The following is a 19,432-nucleotide window of genomic DNA, read 5'->3' on the forward strand; positions in this document are numbered from 1 at the left end:
AATCTAATCCTTTAACTCACATATGGCTATAATAAATACAGTTTTGGAGAGTTAATGCCTAAAGTGTGCTTTCTGGAAAGTATTTTTCCTACTAAAATGACTAAATGAATTCACAAAAATAAAAATGAGAAGGAACAAAAAGCTTTACATTCAATATTAAACTCATTTGAAATAGTAATATAAATTCTCAGTGTAGATCAAACATTATTGATTATAAATTGCTTCCTTGACTAGGAAGCAAGAAAGAATATGTTAGTAATTAAGTTAAGATGAAGATCAGAGCAATTCTTTTGCAGTCCTTTTATCATGTCTGAAGGAGATCCAATCTTGAATAATACTCTATTGTTTCCTCCTGAAGGTTGTCCACGATTATTAGGTGGTTTTCTGTCTAAGGCCATTCTGAGTTTGGGTTTTCTAATTTGTAGTGTATTTCATTCAGCTGCATAGAAATAAGAGTTTCTCCATGTCAGACACTTCTCTCTTCTTGCAGGTAGCTGCCAAGAGACAAGGCTCTTTGAAGAAGGTAGCTCAGCAGTTTCTCCTGATGTGGTCCTGTTTTGGCACTCGAGTGATTCGGGACATGACTTTGCACAGCGCACCCAGCTTTGGTACTTGGATTTTGTTGTATTAACTGCACACCACAGTAAAAAAAATCTGTGTGCCACCATTTGATGTACATTTTAAGTGAAAACATAACCAGTTTTCACATGTCCAGTGCTCTGTTAAAAATAGATTTGGGCTATTGACATTTGGAAATAAGGCTCAGGCAGATGTCTGTCTGCAAGCTGCACCAGGGGAGATGAAAACATCACTACTTCCTTCTGTTTGCTGTTAGGAACTGCAGGGATCAGGGCAGCTGGGGGAGTCCATTACAGGAGCATTCCCTAGTGCACTTCAGTGCAAAGTGAACCTGCTTTCCCAAACCACTCTGGCAGGGTGTTGAGCCAAGAGAGATGACTTTGTGCTGGAGTGGATGAAAAGCTCTCCAGTGAAACGCTTTCCCAGCTCTCTTCTTAAAGAACATAGCACCTGAAACTGGTCCTTGCGAAGTGAGTGTGCTTCTGTAACCTGGAGAGACTCTTCTGTTTCTTAAGAAGTCTGTTCAGGATGAAAAAAAAAAAATTTTTACTTTTTAAATGAAAAACCATGTTGCTTTTCCACACTGTTTGAAAGGGGGCTTTGTCCTCAGATACAAAAGGTTCAGACTAAAGTCAGTTAAAAGCAAGAATGACTCAACTGGTGTGCCACGAGTGTGAACACTCAGTCACTTGGGACCAGGCTTGGCATGAGGGATGCTTTTATAAATGCACATTTGCCTGAATATGTTTCTAGAAAGATCAATAAAGAATGGTTTTATGTGGGTACTGCATTGAACAACTGCAAGGTTTTCTGCTGGCTGAGCTTTGATGTCCTTTATGCTTTTATAACCATCTAATAGTATCAATTTGGATACTGCCAGAGAGATACAATATTTCTAATATGTTTTATTTATTTATAATACATGTAATGTTTATTTATATAACATGTTTATATTTTAACCTGAAACTGCTTTCATTTCCACTGTAAAAGAGTTTTCTGAACAGATGTTAATGACACCGGGAATAGTGAGCATCCCCAAGGTGATTACAATTTTCAGCAAAAACCACAAACCTGTTCAGGTGCAATGCTAGTGGAAGCAGGAGGAGCACTGAAGTTTTGAATACCAAAACCATATCCTTATCCTATCAGGCAGCAGCCTGGGTTATCTCTACTCATGTCTCATAAATTTTACGTAGCCATGAACACAAATTTATAAAAATCTACATTAATGATGCAATTCTTTCACTGCAAAGCCTTTTGGCATATTGTTCTTGAGTTAGAGTTGAGCACCTTCCAAAAGAATAACCCCTGAATGTAAAAAGCTCAGAGCTAGATGGCAGAAACTTTTCTGCACTTAATTTATGCAGTTCTTTCTAGCTTTTCAGAATTATATATCCATTAACTGAGTTCTATGGAGAGAAACAAAGACTGATTAACTGTTCTAAATATTTACATTTATGTACTTTTGTTCTTAACTTAGATAAAAAGTTTTGCATTTTTACTGCATTAGGAACTGTTTCAGTGGACTGATTTTTAATTTTTTTTCCCCACCTTAAATGATATGTAGACTCAGGTGCTCACAGTGTAGGGTTTTTTCAAGTGAAATTAGTGTTTGATGATGGGATCTTTACTATGTAGAGGACAGTATATTTTTACCTTTGAAATAGATGATTCCACAATCTGATTGAAGGAAGCAGTAATACCTGGCTCTGGAGTGACTGGCACAAAGCTTTCAAGCATGGTGACATGGGCAGGTTGAAACAATCTCTGGCAGGAAAAAAAGAAGCTGTTCTCTCTCTTGCTCCCTCTCTCTTTTTATCTCTGCCTCCCTCTTTCCTGCTTATGCATATCAAAGGCACAGTTGGTGGCAGTGTTTGGGTAATGCACCCAGTATATAAAGTAACTAATTAGTAATAGAAACTCCATGTTTTTCTCCAGATCTGGAAATCTCACTGTTGTTTTGCTACTTAGACATAATTGCTGTATCTCTTAATAGATGCTGATATTTACTGTACCTTAGCTGGGCATTGCCATGATTCCTGTTAACCCCTGAAAATTAGAGCCAAATGCTGTTTATTGTTGTAACTAGAGTCTCTTCAATGATTTCTTACCTTTTCCTAAAGAAGTGATTGATTTGCTGGCTACAACTGGATCCATTTCTGTACTTAAAGATAGACTTGAAAGAACCCAACAGTCATGTGAGAAACAATAGCTTGCAAACACAGAATAAATTATGGTACATTGTGCTGAATAGCCATTCACTGTGAGGCTGAAATGCATGCCCTGATATCAGTTTCACTCTGTAGCTTGCATTTCATTTGACTTATTTAAAAATATAAAAATATTGCATTCATTGCATTCAGTACCCAAACCTTGTTTGACTGGTGTCTTTCACGCAAATTTTGGGCTCAAAAACTCTGTGCAGAGCTTAAAAATACACAGTGGGAGAAATAATAGGAGAGGAAGAGAGAAATTCAAAAGAGTCACAAGGGCACTGGAGTGTTTTTAAATGCTGCATTCAGTATTGCCAACCCCAAGTCTTCAAAATAAAGCATTAGACCCCCCAAAAACAAAGACATTTTTTAAAATAGCAGACCTTGGGTTCTTGTTGTTTGCTCGCTAGCAAACACAATTACAGTGTTTAGAGTTTGCACTTCCAAATATTTTTATGAAACTACAAGCAACTTTCCTTTCTTTTTATTAAAGGCTGAGTAAGGAGTTTGATAGAAAATAGTCAATACCCCGAGCTTTATACCACTACATGAAGTCTGCCAGCCTGTTTTTCTTACCTTGAAGTTACTTATCAGTAGTAACTGCACTAGAGTCAATAAAAACTTCCCACTGAAAAACTGTAGTCAGGAGAAGAGTGAACATTTTGTGGAGATTCTTGAAAATCTAGGTTTCCACTGGGGAATCCCTAGGTCAGTAACAAGGTGCACAGCCATGTCTGATGTCTTTATTGCACTGCTAAATCAAATAGGACTTAATTAACAAGACTTTGAACCCAAAAGATTTTTAAAAACAAGTTCTCTGCAGTACTCAAGTGAAGATCCCCACTTTTTACCCTTGAAAGGCTGGGGAAACCTGTTACCATTTTGATCTGCTCAGTCAGGTGAAACAAATGAAGAGCTGGATGCTTCAGGTCCACCAGCAGCCAGAGATTTCCTCCCCACAGCAAAGGTGTTGCAGCCAGGTGTGTCCTGTTTCTGTGCCGCCTTGCCCAAGAGCACAGGGACACATGTTCACTTCCCAGGGTGTGTGCCCAGCTCATATCAGTGACAACAAAACCCTGCAGGCATGAGGGAGAGAATGAAACACAAAGACCATGGGGGTCACAAAGAAAAAGAATGTGCTCAGAGTCACTCTGAAAGCTGAACTGCCAGCTAGAATTCAATAAGGGTATTGGCTCTTTCAAACCACTTCTGCCCTACAGCAGCATGCTTGAGTACAGGAGTTGGAGTAGGGATAGTTATGCTTCATTGTGATAAAAACTAATATCTCAATATAAACCTAAATTTCCGGTGAAGAAATCAACCATTATAAAATTAGATCGAATTTGAGACTCCTTTGATCTTTTCTCCGTGAAAGTATTTCTCTTCAAATGCAATAATGGAATTTCCAAAGAAATACCTACACATGAGGTTTTTTGGAGTTGTTTTTTCTGGCAGTAGTTGATCTCTGTTTCTATCTCAGATGATGACTTTTCTCTGATTTAAGCTAACTGCTGGACGAACTATTATTTAAACCTCACTGTACTTGTACTTGTCAGAGTTACTTAGTGACTTAAATAAGCATGTGGTAAATACTCCATGCAAGTCTAAATGAACAAAAGAGCTTTGAAAAACCAAACTCATTGTATGATAAAGTCCTGTCTGGAACTATTACAGGTACCTGATGTCATGGAGTCTGTTGCATAAATTGAACAAACTCCACCTTGATATTGTCATTGCCCCCTGCAGAGAGGTCTTAGTCCTTTCAGGAGGGCACTGCACAATGTCTCAGCTTTGATGTTTTGCATCTCCTACTTCCCCCCCAAAATGTGTTTGTGGTCTCTTCTTGCACATCTTTCTTCCTTGTGATTTGTGATCTAGGGCAAATATTTCTTCGCCATCCCTGATATGTATGCTTTATAAATTATGGGAGGCAACTCCCTTTCTTTTCAGGTAGAGCAGAAAATTCATACCAGGATGTGTCACTAAGGCAGCCAGTTTGAGATTCTACTTCTGACAGAAAATGATACATCCTTTAGACAACAGGAAACAATTCTACAGTAGTACAGTTGTCAAAAGTGACATTCAGTGCTAATGTAGGAGGAGAAGAATCCTTCAAGTGGCAGCTCTCAGCTAGGCAGTCTTCTTGCACCCTAAGCCACAACTACTTGTAGAAGCCTGTATTAATCTAGGAATGAACAGTTTGCTACCCTCTGGTTTTACTTAGACCTCTTTTACCTTCAATAACAGAGATATTTCTGTAGATGGAAGCAGTCTTATTCAGGGCTGTTTGTGTTGAGTACCATAATAATTGATTTAATGAGTATATTGAGGCAGTCAATGGCTTTTTTGTTTGTTCACTTTATTACCAGGGTCTTTTCACCTTATTCACTTGATGTTCGATGACTATGTATTATACCTGCTAGAATCACTCCATTGTCAGGAGAAAGCTAATGAGCTGATGAGGGCAATGAAGGGAGAAGGAAGCACAGGTGAGTCTGTTCTTTTATTCATTATTTGTTGTTTTATTCCACTGTTTTCTCTACTTTATTGTTAGGACATATCTTTATCCTTATCTAACCTCCTGAGGCTTATTCAGGAGCAAAGCACTTCTATCATGAAGTGAAATAAATGATTTGGGAGGCACCCCTGGTTAATACATTCTGGAAGAGAGCTGCCTGCTTCACAGTGTCTGTGGATGTCTGAAGCCCCATTCCTAAGCACTCAGTTGGTGTTTCAGTAAGAAATTTTTGTAATGGAACCCTTTATCTTAATCTTTCTAAGCCACCATTGAATTTCAGTGGACTTGGTGCTAGTAAGTTCACTCACACCAGTGGATTTGTACCAGCCTAAATAAGAGGAAGAGATATCAGGAGTGAGAAAAGACAAATGGCAAATCTGCTGCTTCTGGTACATTTACATTCTGAGTGCCTGTACAGAAGGAGATTCTGAGTCCTGCTCCATCCCACACTGCCAGAACAGAACAGAAGCAAGAAGGGATTGCCTTTGGTTTTTTCTACTCCAGGCAGCCTCTTGTAATGAGAGCTCCTCAGTGATCTTCCTTACCTGCATCTCCCATTAATTGTGGCAAATTAAGCCTCTCTGTCACCTTGAAAGTTTAATTATCCATTTAATTTATCACCCTGTAGATTTATGGGAAGAAAAAATTTCAGTGATTGGGGAACTATCTTCTGTATGGTGAAAGACTTGAATTTAATTCATTACCCTGCCATAGCCTCTTGGATTTTTGACAAACAAGTTGCTTATTCTTGCATATTTTCCTTTAGCAGCTAAAACTATCCAGAATATCCTCCTTTTTCTGTCAACAAAGAAGGAAGATCATGGCCCAAAGCCACAGGAATGCTCTGGAGACTCCTGTTTTTTTTCCAATGTCTCTAGAAGGTGCAGGAATGCCTAAGTCAGACTCCTAATTTGAGATATGTAATAGTACATTATAGGAGTATAACACTTAAGCTCTCCATGCATCAGTTTCCTGCCTATGCAACAGGAAAAAATCACATTCCTTTAAGAGTTCTTCTGAAGGGACAGTGAAGGTTGTAATGTTGAATGCTATAGAAATGCTTCTTCCAAAGATCTGTGGTTCCTGCTCTGTATTTCTTGAAATACATTCTACAGAATCTAACTGCTTGCATTTTTTTTAAGTCCCTCAGTGTTCCTTGACTCTGCCTTTAGCTATTTTGATGGGTTTTCTCTCATTCTGCAGCAGAAATACGAGAAGAAATTATCCTGAGTGAACCAGCTGCTCCAACTCCCTCCCCAGCGCCGTTCTCCCCAGCTAAATCTGCCACCTCTGTGGAAGTGCCCTCTGCCCCATCACCCATCAGCAACCAGTCCCCAGAGTATGGTGGCATAACAGCTACTACAGGTAGGTTGGCTTCTGGCAGATAAATCTGCTTGAAGGTGGCTTTTGCACTTGGTCTCCTAAAACTGAGCCTCAGAGCACGATGTACTGGCTTGCAAGATATGAGAAGCCTTCCCAAGCCAGAAATCTGTTCTCACTGTATCCACACATGACGTGCTCTCTACCAAGAGAAAGATCTGATGTTTGGATGTTTTATATGCCTGAAGGAAGAGTGCTAAATATTTCAGGTTTAGTGAGGTTTGCAAAAGCCCAAATCACTAGTGGTTCAGGAATTCCTAGCTGGTAAATGGGAAATGGGTATCTTTCAACATATTTAACACCCAAATATGTTGAAATAGCTGGGCAAGTTTCTCTTGGGTATATTTTACACACTGTTGAAAACTTTCATCAACCAGTGTTAGAGATTAGGAATTACATGTTTGAAGCCTATTTTCTGTTACTCTATTGCAGCAGCTGATAAGGTTGTTGTACTTTTGTGGGCCCACAAATTTAAAAAATCTGCACTTAAGGGACAGCTTAAACTTGTGAGCAGGATTGACATGAAACAATAAGCATAAAACTAGCTCCTTGTTTGGGCTGCATAAATGGCCAACATTCTCTGTGCTCTAGAGCAAAACTCATTACCTTTTGGATGTGGGCAGGACTGTCTGTATGATAAAAAGGCAGTGTTCTCTTAATTCATGGAAAGAAAGGCAGAAATGAGAGTGACTTCCAGAAGGCATTTCAGGCAGTGAAATTCCAGCTTTGCTGCTCCTCATTGAATAGGATGCACAATCAGAATGTGGAAACCATTGCTTTTGTGATGTACTAGAAAAGTTACAAAATCCTGAAAGAATGTCATAAAGTGATGATTTACCACACTAGAGTATTTGGCAGTGGCTAAAGAACTAATAAATCTTTCTGAAAAATGTTTTTCATGTTTTCAAAGGCGCCCAAAGGGAAGCACAATGCATGTTATGCTGGAAAGAGATTTAAAAATATTTATCCCTACATCACAACTTAAGATTTTTCACTGTTGGAGGCAATACAACAGTTAGGAGGGAAATAGGAAGTTATTACCCCTCAGGACAGTTATACAAGAGACTGATAATTCCTAGACTGGGTAGGTGATCACACAGCTTCAGTCCAGGTGACAGTGAGGTGGTGAGGATGTTTAACTCTTGTTGAAACCTTGATATTGTGTGGAATTTGACCTGCAGGCATTGTGGGATGGCTGTGATGCTGGAACCAGAATTTAGTATGGTGCAGGGCTGTATGCAGAAATAAAGGACTGAAAAGAAAGGAGCTGTTTGTTCTGCAGGGCCACTGACTGGAATGGAAGTCTGAGGGATTTTTATTTGGGCTGCAGATACTTGTCATTAACAGTTAACCAAAAGCCATTTGCCCTTCTCCTGTCACTACAAGTCCTCATAAGAAGTCCACTTCTGTCTTTCCCTTCAGGTACAGAAAGACCACAATTGTTCCCATACTAGAACTTTTTAGGCAAGAAAGCAATTTCTGATTATTTTAGTTCTTTTTTTCTCAGCTTCATATTTTTAGGTTGTTTTAAAGGCTTTCTTTTGGTTTAATTGGATTTTACACTTATGGTCTGGTGCAGTCTCACTTTTTAGAGTGTGAAAATCATTTTTGTCTTGCACAAGCCAAATTTGTCAATGCAAGTAATGTTCTGGTTAACATTAAATATGAATCTGTGGCTATTTCTTTCTTTCTCAATTTGAGCAATTAGTAATACCTCTGTTTCATATGTTCATCATGTAGATGGACTAGTTTTAGTTTGCTTTTTAGTTTGCTAACCATTACACTGTGGAATGCAGTGTTTATTCATGTAAAGCAACACAGAATAACAACTGTGTCTCAGCTAAAGGAAATTGCTTCACTTTAAAATAGGAGTGCTGAAGATGTATTATATACACACACAAACTACTTTACATACAGATCTGTGGCATTGCATAGAATTATTTTGAAAGGGAAACATGTGCTCTGGGAAGATCACACTATTGATTTTCTTACATACCTTTTATGAGGTAAATGTAAAATTCTACAAATGCTTTGCAGATCCTGAGAACAAGTTCCATTGGTCACCATTAGCTCTCAGTTCCCCAATTTAGGGCACCATTAACTCTTCCTTGCTTGTGACATTCACAATAAAAGTTAACTATTAAACTTGTATTTTAACCTTTTTGCCTTCAGTCAGTGGTCAGTACAAAACCAGCAAATTAAACTGTTGCAACGACATGATACTGAGCAAAAGAAAGGTAAATCCTATGTATCACACTCTGTGGTATCTGCCATGGCACCAGTAACATTGGTTTTTTTAAAACTTTTGTTAGGTTACTGGATAGTTAAAAGGCTAATTAGCCTCCATCCTTTCCAAATCACAAAGGCCAGATTAATGATTGTTCAAACTGCAACAATATTGTAATAAAAGTGATAGCTATATGGCTATGCTGCACTCTCTTAAAGCCCCTCTTAAAGCTCTGATTACTCATTTGCCAATGCAATTGTTTTTAGACTAGCCAAAATGAACTCTAAATTGTTAGTTCCTAATATCTTAGTAAACTACTAAGTTTACTGTTCACTTTACTAAGTTTGCTGTTAGGTTTTAAAAAATCTATGCATGGAATAAGTCTTTGGGTGCAATGGTCATTAAAAGTCACTGTTCTGCCATGTCTGGGCTTGGTATTAAAGTTCTGGGAATACTGGCACAGGTCTAGCCCCTCTCATATTTGTGTGTATGAGTAGAACAAATTTCTGGTTCTTTTCCTAAAGCTTCAGCTCCTGTACTCACATGAGTATTTGAGAACATCCGCTCTTGCTCAACAATTAGAGTTTAAATCTCATAGCTGCAGAGTGCAAACCTCAAAGGTTTCCATTTCAAAAGGCAATTCTTCCCTTAAAATGGAAGGGCTTGTGTTGTTCTAAAGCTTCACAGGTAAAGTGATCTGTTTGTTGTGTGGGGGCAGAATGGGGGCCTGACTCTGCATTTCTGACTGCCTGAGGTTGACAGTACTGCTGATTATCACACACAATGCACAGTGCTGGGAGTGTCTCACCGTGTATCAGCCTAAAGAAGACACAAAATTCAGCATCATTAAACAGCTTCTGGGTTTTCTCTGCACTGGTGTACGTGATGGCATCAATGACAACAGGCCTGTTGTAGGACTAATAGCAGTTCCATTTATATTTGGCTCCCCTGCAGATCAGATGGCCTCCTGATTAGTATCCTCAAAATCACTTTTTTAAAAAAAGAGAAAAGAAAAAAGAGTGATAATAAATGAATTTCCCTATTTTAATCAAACCCTGCATGTTCAGAACACAAAGCAGAGCAAATCATTGCTCAATCACTATTGTTTTTGCTTATTTCAAAAAAGCAGTTCAGTTGGGTTCAGTCATATCTAAAAGAGACTTCATCTCTTAAAGTTCAATTCTTCAACCAGCTGAGGAAATTAATCATAAAGGACTGGGACCTAGGCAGACATTAGGAAGCTAACTATGAAAACCTTTCACACTTAACTCATTCCTCCTTTTCCACCCACCACAACATTGACAGTATCCTGGAGACCTCATACTTACACACAGTCTGCAAATCTGTTGTCATCTTCCATCCTTGCTCCCTGTGTTTGTAATTAGGTTACTGAAAATAATAGCATCCCTTCCACAAAGGCAAGGAGAAGTGAGGCAACTGCAGGTTCCCCAGAACATCCTGAAAAAAAATGTGCACTGCCTTCTGTCATACTGTAAATCCAGAGTAAAACCCAACACACTTCTGTTCTAAGCCAAAACCTGCAAAAGAAAGGGAGCTGTGTGAGGTACTATCCTGTAGTACCTCTGGCAGTTCTTGGTTAGGAGAATTAAACAAAGATGCTCACAGCTCTCTGAGTGCAAGACCTACTTTCTACTTTTGTTTCTGTGACATCTGGACAAGATTGTTACTCTCCAACCATTCATTTTAAAGTTGAACTGAGGTGGCTGCCAGTTAGATTTGAATACCAGGAGTGCTATCTCTCATCCAAGGAATTTGACTTCCCACAGGGAGCACATGAAACATATTGCTGTCCTGGACTCACTCATTCTCATCAGACTATGATAAGATCACCTCTATTTTTCAAAAAAAAAGAAAAGGAGATTGTCACAATGTCTGAGGCCAGTCAAATCACTATATTTGATAAAATGCAAAGGGTCTTTTGGCTCTGTTATTACTGCTTCTTATTAGAGCTAGGAAGGTCATGAGATTTTTGAATCAATGGCCAATTTTTGGTTGGAAATAATAAAACCAAGTCAAAGTAAAACTTTTATAGTTTTTATAATGAAGTGAAAAAGTGGGAAAAAAACCACCCATACAATAATATTACCTAAAAATAAGTATTTGGGGTTTTTCAACCTCTTTGTTGTCCTTTCTTTTCTCTTTGTTTTTGCCTTTTGCATTCAGGCCTGTTTTGAAAGAAAGTCGCAAATTTTCTTTTGGAAGATAACACTGGGGAAATATGTTGACCTTTTGAAATTGAAATGTTTCATTAAAATATTCTGTAGACAAGTTGTTGATATTTTCAAAACTCTTTTGTTTTCAAATGAAGCTATTTTGTAACTGCATAAATACTTCTGGTCCCTTCCACCTAAACTGTATTTTTTAGTAAAGGCAGGCTTCCTTAAACATTTTCCCAACTCAAGGAGCCATGAATGTTTATTTGTCCATAGGAACAGGAGTTTGCTTTTCTCCTTGGAGTCTTGGGGATCTCAGTGGTCCTCTGCATTATGAGGAGATAAAGATGGAAAATTGGAGAGTCAGTGGCAGAAAATGCAGGCATGTGAAAACAAATCTATCAGGATACTCTTGGCCATAACACATCCATGGATTTCTATTGTAAGAGCACCAAATCACACCCTGCTGAAGTATTTAAAGTTGGACTTACCTTGTAGAGCTCAGAATACCTTCAGTTGCAGAATTAAACATTTCCCACCAAAAAAAAAATATTTGCCCGATTTTACCAAATAAAGTCGCACTCACCTGAAGAAAATTATATATATTTCAAATAGGCTTTTCATTTCCCAAAGCCATGGAGTGGACACACATGGGGTACAACGACTTCCCCCTCTGAATTAAGCCCTTTCATGCCACAGGAAGTCCCAGAATCCATACTGAAAAAAACCTGAGTCACCTCCTGCAATTCCTTTTAGCTGAAGAAAAAGAGTCAAGAGTGCCCCGAGCCCCCCAAACCAGTGTTCTCATTGGGTTAAATTCAGTGTTCTGGTCCTCATTTGCAGGGTAATCTCAGCCAGTATGGTCATGACCTCCAGCAAGAGCTATGTTATACTGGAACAATGGATCTGTCAGCCTCCTGAGTGAAAGGGGTGTGTGCAAAGGACAAAGGTTTCTCAGCAGCTGGCTCATGAAACTGGAGTTCCTGCCTGGAAGGGATCAGGATGATTAAAAAACTCAGCACCTTCTAAGCAAAATGGAAAACCCACTTCTTTGCTCTGCTCTTCCCTCAAACGCTCTACATGACAAAAATAAATTAAGTCCAGTCTCTGCTGCCACTAAAAAAAAAAAGAAAGAAGTGTTATTTTGCAGGAAGGAAATGACTAGGCTATTTCTGTCTATCTACTTGTCATAATTTGGGGATCTCTGTGGTGTTGCCACTACAAGGGCTGGTACCTACTTGGGTGGAACAGGTACAAACCACAAAAGGATTTGAGATATCTATTTGCATAACGCTCATTTTTTTCTGATCCTTCATTGTTGTGATCATACTTCCTGCCTGTGTCCAGGTCTCAGAGCTGAGCAGGCCACCAGCCCTCTCCATGTGAGAGAGACCTCAGGGTTTGGTGCATCCTGCCTGAGAAATCTTAGCACTGCTGTTCTTCCATTTCTAAGTCCTATTCCAGGGTTTTGCTTTTTTCTGTAAAATTGTTTCAATACCACTCTAGAAGTCCACAGTGTGAGCTGTTTCTTATATTTTAATTCTTCTGGATCCTTGCATGCTCCAAACGATCACTCTGTGTGGATATTTATGCCTCAGATACGACTGGTCTGTTCACTTTGCCACTGCACTTTCCATGATCATTGCCTGCCTGGTTGTTTTCCTGTAATTGTCTCGAGGCATGGCCCCTCTGTGGATGACAGCCCATGTTAACTATGCTCCTTTGGCTCCTCTCTGTCTGCAGGGGCTATGCAATCCTACACATGGTCACTCACCTACACTGTGACAACAGCTGCTGGGTCACCTGCTGAGAATTCCCAACAGCTGCCCTGCATGAGGAGCCCACATGTACCTTCATCATCTGTCACACACAGGATACCTGTGTATCCCCACAGAGAAGAGCATGGGTAAGGCACTTCCACTGGCATGGGCTTTTGAGTGTTTGTTGGTGGGATTTGGATGAACTTCTGCTTAGGTGGGTTTTTTGAAATGCAGTAAAAGCTGTTTCTTGATGTAATTAAGTCTGTATTGCAAAGATGCTGGTATCATAATTCTATGGCTTTTGTTGCTATTTTATAATTATATTATGTCTTAGTTTTATAATCTCATTTAATTCCATTCAAAACCACAGTAGGCCTGGAGGAGATTTTCTAAAAGAGAAGGCTAAAGTAGATTTCTTCTCTGATTCCTGTTTTCCTGTGCCATGTTTGAAAAAGTTAGATGTGCCTAGAGAGCAATCCTACTACACCTTGTGTCAGGAGAGGTGATCCTTCTCTTCTGCTCAGCACTGCTGAGATCTGCACTGGATCTGGATGCAATTCTGTGCTCCCCAGTACCAGACTGAACATTGTACACTGCAGATTCAAACAATTCACTTCTCTCCTTCCCAAAAAAGGAACATCTGACTGCAGTACAAGGAGATAGCTGAACTCATTGTAGCTCTTCAAGTCAGGGCTTACCATACCTCCTCAGTCTGGATAGCAAATTACTGGGAACATGGCATTAGATAACAATAAAAGGGAAAGACATCTGAAGTTTAAAATTAGTCACAGAAACATGCTGGATCTCTCTATTTGATGTTGTGCTGGACACACACTTTCACTAGTGGCATCTGCCTCCCATCTGAGCTGGAAAGTATATTTTTGAAAAATATTTAAAATATTATCCTCCAATTAAAAAAACAAACAATGGTGTATTTTATAAAAGTTGTGGAATGATTAGTGGGAATAAATTATTGTGCATACTAAAAGTGTTTTTTAATGTATTTCAGATACACAGGAAGTTACAACTATGGTAGCTACAGCAACCAGCATCCCCATCCCATGCAGAGTCAGTATCCATCCTTACCACATGATACTGCTATTTCTGGTCCACTTCACTACTCAGCTTACCACAGAAGCTCTTCACAGGTAATCTGCAACTGTTACTTGATGATATTTGTTATAACATTTAAAATATTTCAGTTTGTAAATTTATCACCATATTAGTTGTCTGAATCAATAAGCTGTCTAGATATTAATGGGCTCCTATTCTTTTTATTTTCTAATATTACCTAAGTATCATTTAAATTCAGTGGTCATCAGAAGTAGCTTTAGATTGTCGGTATAAAGTATTATCTCTAAAATCCAGCAGTCTGGGTCGTGTAAAGTGTTTCTGTTTTAAGGAGTAGCTAAAGCAAAACCGAATATAACTGGTTGTATGATTTTTAGTTGTTGGGAGCAGGAAGAGATCTCTGAGAAGAAATGAAAGTGCTCTCATTCAGCTGAAGATGCAGAGGCCATAGTGAATTCTTGTGGGATCTCTGCTTTTCAGGATAACCATGTTTAGAAATTTGCCAGAACAGTGAGCTCTGCACATAGTTTGAATAACTTCAGGACACCACTGCAGAGGTTGTTTAATCTGTGTCCTACAGCCTCCTACAACAGTGCTGAGAAATTATATCAGTAACTCTTCCATCTCATGAAACTGAGCCAGTAGGAGCCAGCACAGATTAGGTGTGAAGATCAGATCTGGCAAGAGTTCCAAAGCAGTGCCACTGTCAGAGGGCACTGTCAGAGTGCCTCATGCAGCTGGTGCTTCCCCAGTGGTGGCAGCTTCTCTCTGGGCTCTGCTGGAAGATGAGCAAAGGGCAGATACAGGGGGGAGGTAATGGCATGGGGGTGTTCCACCCACATGGCACCACTTACCTTTACTGGAAATTTATAAAAGTGTATCAGGGACTGCCATGCTTAACTATCATCACTGGAACAGTTTCATACCAGAGGCAAAGGTGTGAATTTGCTAGTGCTTTGAAACTGAGCACACAAAAGCTGCATCTCATTCTGGTCTTCAGAATCAGTCTGCCACATGATCTTAGAGCTGTTTCTCCTTTTTATGCTTCATTTTCCCTAGCTGTAAGATAAAAATCATGGTATTGATCTCCTTAAAGCTTTTTGCAATCTGTGCAAACCCAATATGCTCATTTGGAGCAGCTCAACCATGGCTCCCTGACTCATGGAAAGGACAAGCTACAACTTCTCACCCATTTGTGTTGCACCTGGTCTGTCAGACTACACGAGGCTTTGTCTGAGGGTTTTTGAAGCTGCTCTATCTCCAGCGGGAAAGTGAGTGAACATTTAAGTGCAGTGTCCTGGGACAGGTCTGCTTTCCTCCATTTTTTAGTATAGGTCTCATCCTGTTATCTCAAGAAACAAGTAAAGCAAATCAAAATCAACACATTCTTAATTTATTCGTATCCTTGTTAACATGCTGTATGCAAACAGTAGCAAGCATTAAACTCAGGCAAATATCTTTCCTTCTGCAGTAGGCTGTCTCTACAAGTGCTGATGTCAGATCATTTTTTCCTCTCTTGCTAGTCTTTGAATTGTCCTGAGCACATATAAGAACAGCTAAGCTTTCACACTTTGAAGGAAAATTATTTCAATTTCTATGTGGCATGTTCTTTCTTATGCTGCTTATAAACTGAGATGGAACCCCATCAATGTGCTTGTTCTCTGTTGAGAGGAGCTACAAACGGGAACCTTACTTTTGAAAAATTATTTAAAAGTCTTTAACAGTTTGATATAAAATTTGCTGACAGTGTTTTTAAAGCTAAGTTAGCATCTTTAAAATGCCTGCCCTGATAATAAGTCCTTTCTAAGCCACTTTTAACAAAAAAAAAAGTTCATGAGATGGGCCTAATAAAATGTTAGGGAACTGTTCTTTTTCTAGTGGTCTTTGTGTGGGGACATGGTGCAAGGAGTTGCAGTAGAACTCATGACATTGCAAAATAAAAATACAGGAAGCCAAATTTACAATGAATATATCAACAGCTGCCACTATACTGAAACTAAATGAGCTGCAATGTGCAAAGCTGTGGGAGTATAATCATCTGAGAAGAGGAGGCATTGACCATAACTTTCAAAAGAACTCTTTGTTATAATCTACATTCTGGCCAAATATAGAACTTTGGCTCAACTTTAGCAACTATTCTACAATACTCTTTAGGATAGTGTCTAGGGATTAACTCCTAAGAAAAAAAAGGTCTGTGTGTGTGGTAAATTCTCTACAAACATGCATTCAGGGAGAGCCAGACAAGGGTCTGAGCCAAAACAGGTGACATGCAGTTGAGGTGGGGTTTAAGCTGCAGCTATTAATAATTGTTTTGGTCTTGAAGAACGTCATATCCAATCTTTTCCTACGGAGGAGAGTGACACACTCCAGGCTTTATCAACTACTTCGAGAGTTTTGATTTTGTCATTGGAATCCTTAGAGTGAAGCTGTGCTGGGGAAGAAGTTACATAGATGTAGATATTTTACTATTTGCTATTTTAATATTTATTAGTAAGTATTACTTTTCAGCTCTCAAAAAGTGCAGGCGGGGATCTGGCATTATAGGCTAATTCCCACTGATGGCCAAGACTCCTTTTGATGACAGGAACAGTCTGTTCAAACCTTGGTCTTAATCCGAATTTTTTCTTCCCTCACCATCTGTGAATAATTCTCAGAACAGTTCCTTACTTGTAATTCAAGGCCTGATTGCTCATTTCTTGACTTGGCTTACTGGCCAGGAGCCTGGCAGACAAATGAAAAATTATCTGCATTGGTCTGTTGCCACCTAATTCTCTAAGCCATAGTGCAGGAGTGCTTACAACACTCTGATGCTATTCCACCACCATATAGAAGGGGACTGTTTAATGTGTGTGTGTATGTACATAAACACATCCATACTGAGACTTTATTTCATCAGTTCTTTATTTCATCTGCTTCTGCAGTTTTAGGCACCAGGTGCCAGGGTAGAAAATAAACAACAACTCTAAAAGTCTCTGAGAGGTCTCAACCTGTTTGAGAGTTGAGTTTAGCAGAGAGTTACAACACCTTCATGAATTCACACCTGATCCACCTCCACAGTGTAGGCTTAACTGGCTTCTGAGCACAGCTTCCATCTGCAATGTTCACCCTGGCTGGACAGATGTTAATCCTCTTTCAGACTATCCAAAATATTTCAATTCACACAGTTCTACCTTTTCCTTAGACATGAACTAATTCATGCTGCAGTAATTCTTCTTTGTAAATTTCGAGGCTAACCCTTTTAGTAAGAAGAATAATTAGAGAAATCTCATTTTAACATATCTGGTAACATATAAAAATGCACATCTTTAACTGTAAGTACCCTAATGTGCAGCTGTAATGAATCACATTACATGTAGGTTCAGTTACCCAGGTCTTATCTCTAGCAACAACCAGAAACAGATGTGTGGAGGAAAAGTCTTAGAAATAGGGTAAGTGGAAGGTGATCCTTTCACCAGCACAGCTATGATGACTTTGGCAAGAGCTAACCTAGGGATATCCTGAGTAGGAAGCAGCTGCTGGAATGATGTCTTTTGTAGCAAAGCAATCTCCATTACCCTGTCTTTGAGCTTTTTTGTACATACAGACTTTTTCAGGGTTGCATAAAACACTCATCTTGTTAATTTTAAGTCTGTTATCTCAGAATTGCATTAGGTGCCCTAGGGTTTTTTGGGTGATGAGGAATAGTGAATATTCATTTCCTGTTTATCTACGCTCACCATTCAAGACATTATAGACCTGCATCATTCCTTCCTCACCTTCTCCCTGTCATTTTGCTTGCAGAATTAAGCATTACTATCTCTTTAGTTTCTGTTGTGACAAGTGCTCTGTGCACAGCAGTTGTCCAGGGACTGCAGGACAGGACTGCAGGACAGGTGTAACCTGAGGAGAGTGTGAAGGTCCTATTTTCTCAGTTGTGCTGAGCAGGGAACCTGATGGAGCTGGAGCTCTCCTCCAGTCTTTCTGTGTAGACCTGATCTCAGAGTAGGTAGGAGGGACTCAGTCAAGAAGCTGCCAGATCAGCCACCTAGATCTGAGAATCTCTCCTAGATGCCACATCAAACACAGCCTCGTTTTACCTTTTCCCTGCCACTCCCAAAATGGAACAACCAAATGGTTGATGTCAGGTGACAGAGAGCCATAGAAGTAGCATAGCAATGTTTCTCCTCTTGTACATGCAGCTTCTACCTTAAAGACATTAATTAATCTATTTATTTATTTTTGCTGCCTTTAAGCTGCATTTATGAAGATCATAGTTTACTTCCATGGCCTGGACAGAACAAATCACTCTGGAAAATGCTGCAGCAGTACAGTCTGCTGTTCAGCAGTAGGTCAGGTCTGCACCCCTCAGAGGCCCAGAGCACAGTGCTTGGCCCATAGTTAAAGGAAATTCAAGCATTGTCTGTACTCTGACTCGCCTGAACTGCTCTGGGGAGTGCAGTAGAACTGCAGGGTGCAGCATGCAGCACTACTCAGTTTTTCTATAAAATACTGCATGCCACAATTCCACTAAACCATGTCTTCCCTTCACATACTTCTTCAGCAGGATTTTCTAGAAGCAGTACTGGAAGACAGTAGTAACTCTTTTTGTGACAGCTGGGGAGCCAAGGATATCCTTTCTCAGACACAGCCATGCTTTAGTGTCCATTCATGTTCTTCTGGCTCATCTACTTTGGGGAAAAAAAAAAAAAAAAAAAGAAGTGGAAAAGTTCTTACTGCTCCAGCACATACACATTATAAACTCATGGCTTTACCAGTGCAGTAAGAATAACACCCTCCCCAATAACCACTCTGTCATCAAACAGCTGGTAATGACAGAAAGACAAAAATACTGCCCAAATCCCACCCATGCAGCAAGAGTCATTGTTCCCAACTGTATGGCTTTATAAGGGCCTTGAGACTGTTAGCATGTAATTGAAGTAATTATGTATTGAATGCAACAGGAAACAGATGTCTTAACTTCTTTTGAGATAATTACAAATAGCATTTTCCGAAGGCTTCAAATGCCACTCCCAAAAGTACCAAAATCACTTAGATGGACTTCAAAGTTTCACTCAGCTTAATCAACAGATTCAATAAGATTCAATTTGTAGAGAAAAGGGTCAAATTAACAGTGATAAAGATGCATCTAATCGATAGTTTTGGTTATGTAATTCTGTAAGATTTAAGCATATTTTTATGAAGTTAATTTATAGCCAGCTCTCAACAATTCAGTAGTTTCTGGTATGTGTTACTTGCAAGTCCTAAAGTAGTGGCTAACATGCAACATTAATTTACAGCATTCAGCAAAAGTGGGAGCTAATACAATGTAAAGTCAGAGCCACATTCATTAGGAAAATATTTTGTTGTTTGGACATTGAAACCATTTATAATTGGTTGGTGAGTTGAGAATAAAGATAAAGAGATTATTCTCCATCCTTTCACTGTAGAACCTCAGCCTTCACTTCATGGGAAGACATATTTAACATTGTATTTTCTAAAATGATACTAAAAGAAATTCATTTTACTTTTGT

The 19,432-nt window shown here is 39.3% G+C and overlaps 1 protein-coding gene across 1 annotated transcript in view; it reads left to right on the forward strand.

Moving 5' to 3' along the window:
• The window catches only part of RFX4 (regulatory factor X4), an 83,020-nt gene that overhangs the window by 60,198 nt on the left and 3,390 nt on the right, over positions 1 to 19,432 (forward strand). Inside the window, exons 13-17 of the mRNA XM_056515593.1 lie at positions 495 to 608; positions 5,162 to 5,281; positions 6,514 to 6,675; positions 12,835 to 12,997; positions 13,861 to 13,999. Of these exons, the coding sequence (XP_056371568.1) occupies positions 495 to 608; positions 5,162 to 5,281; positions 6,514 to 6,675; positions 12,835 to 12,997; positions 13,861 to 13,999 (698 nt within the window). The remainder of the gene's footprint in view (positions 1 to 494; positions 609 to 5,161; positions 5,282 to 6,513; positions 6,676 to 12,834; positions 12,998 to 13,860; positions 14,000 to 19,432) is intronic.

This window comes from Oenanthe melanoleuca, chromosome 1A, assembly GCF_029582105.1.
Source record: "Oenanthe melanoleuca isolate GR-GAL-2019-014 chromosome 1A, OMel1.0, whole genome shotgun sequence".
NCBI classification, from domain to species: Eukaryota; Metazoa; Chordata; class Aves; order Passeriformes; family Muscicapidae; genus Oenanthe; species Oenanthe melanoleuca.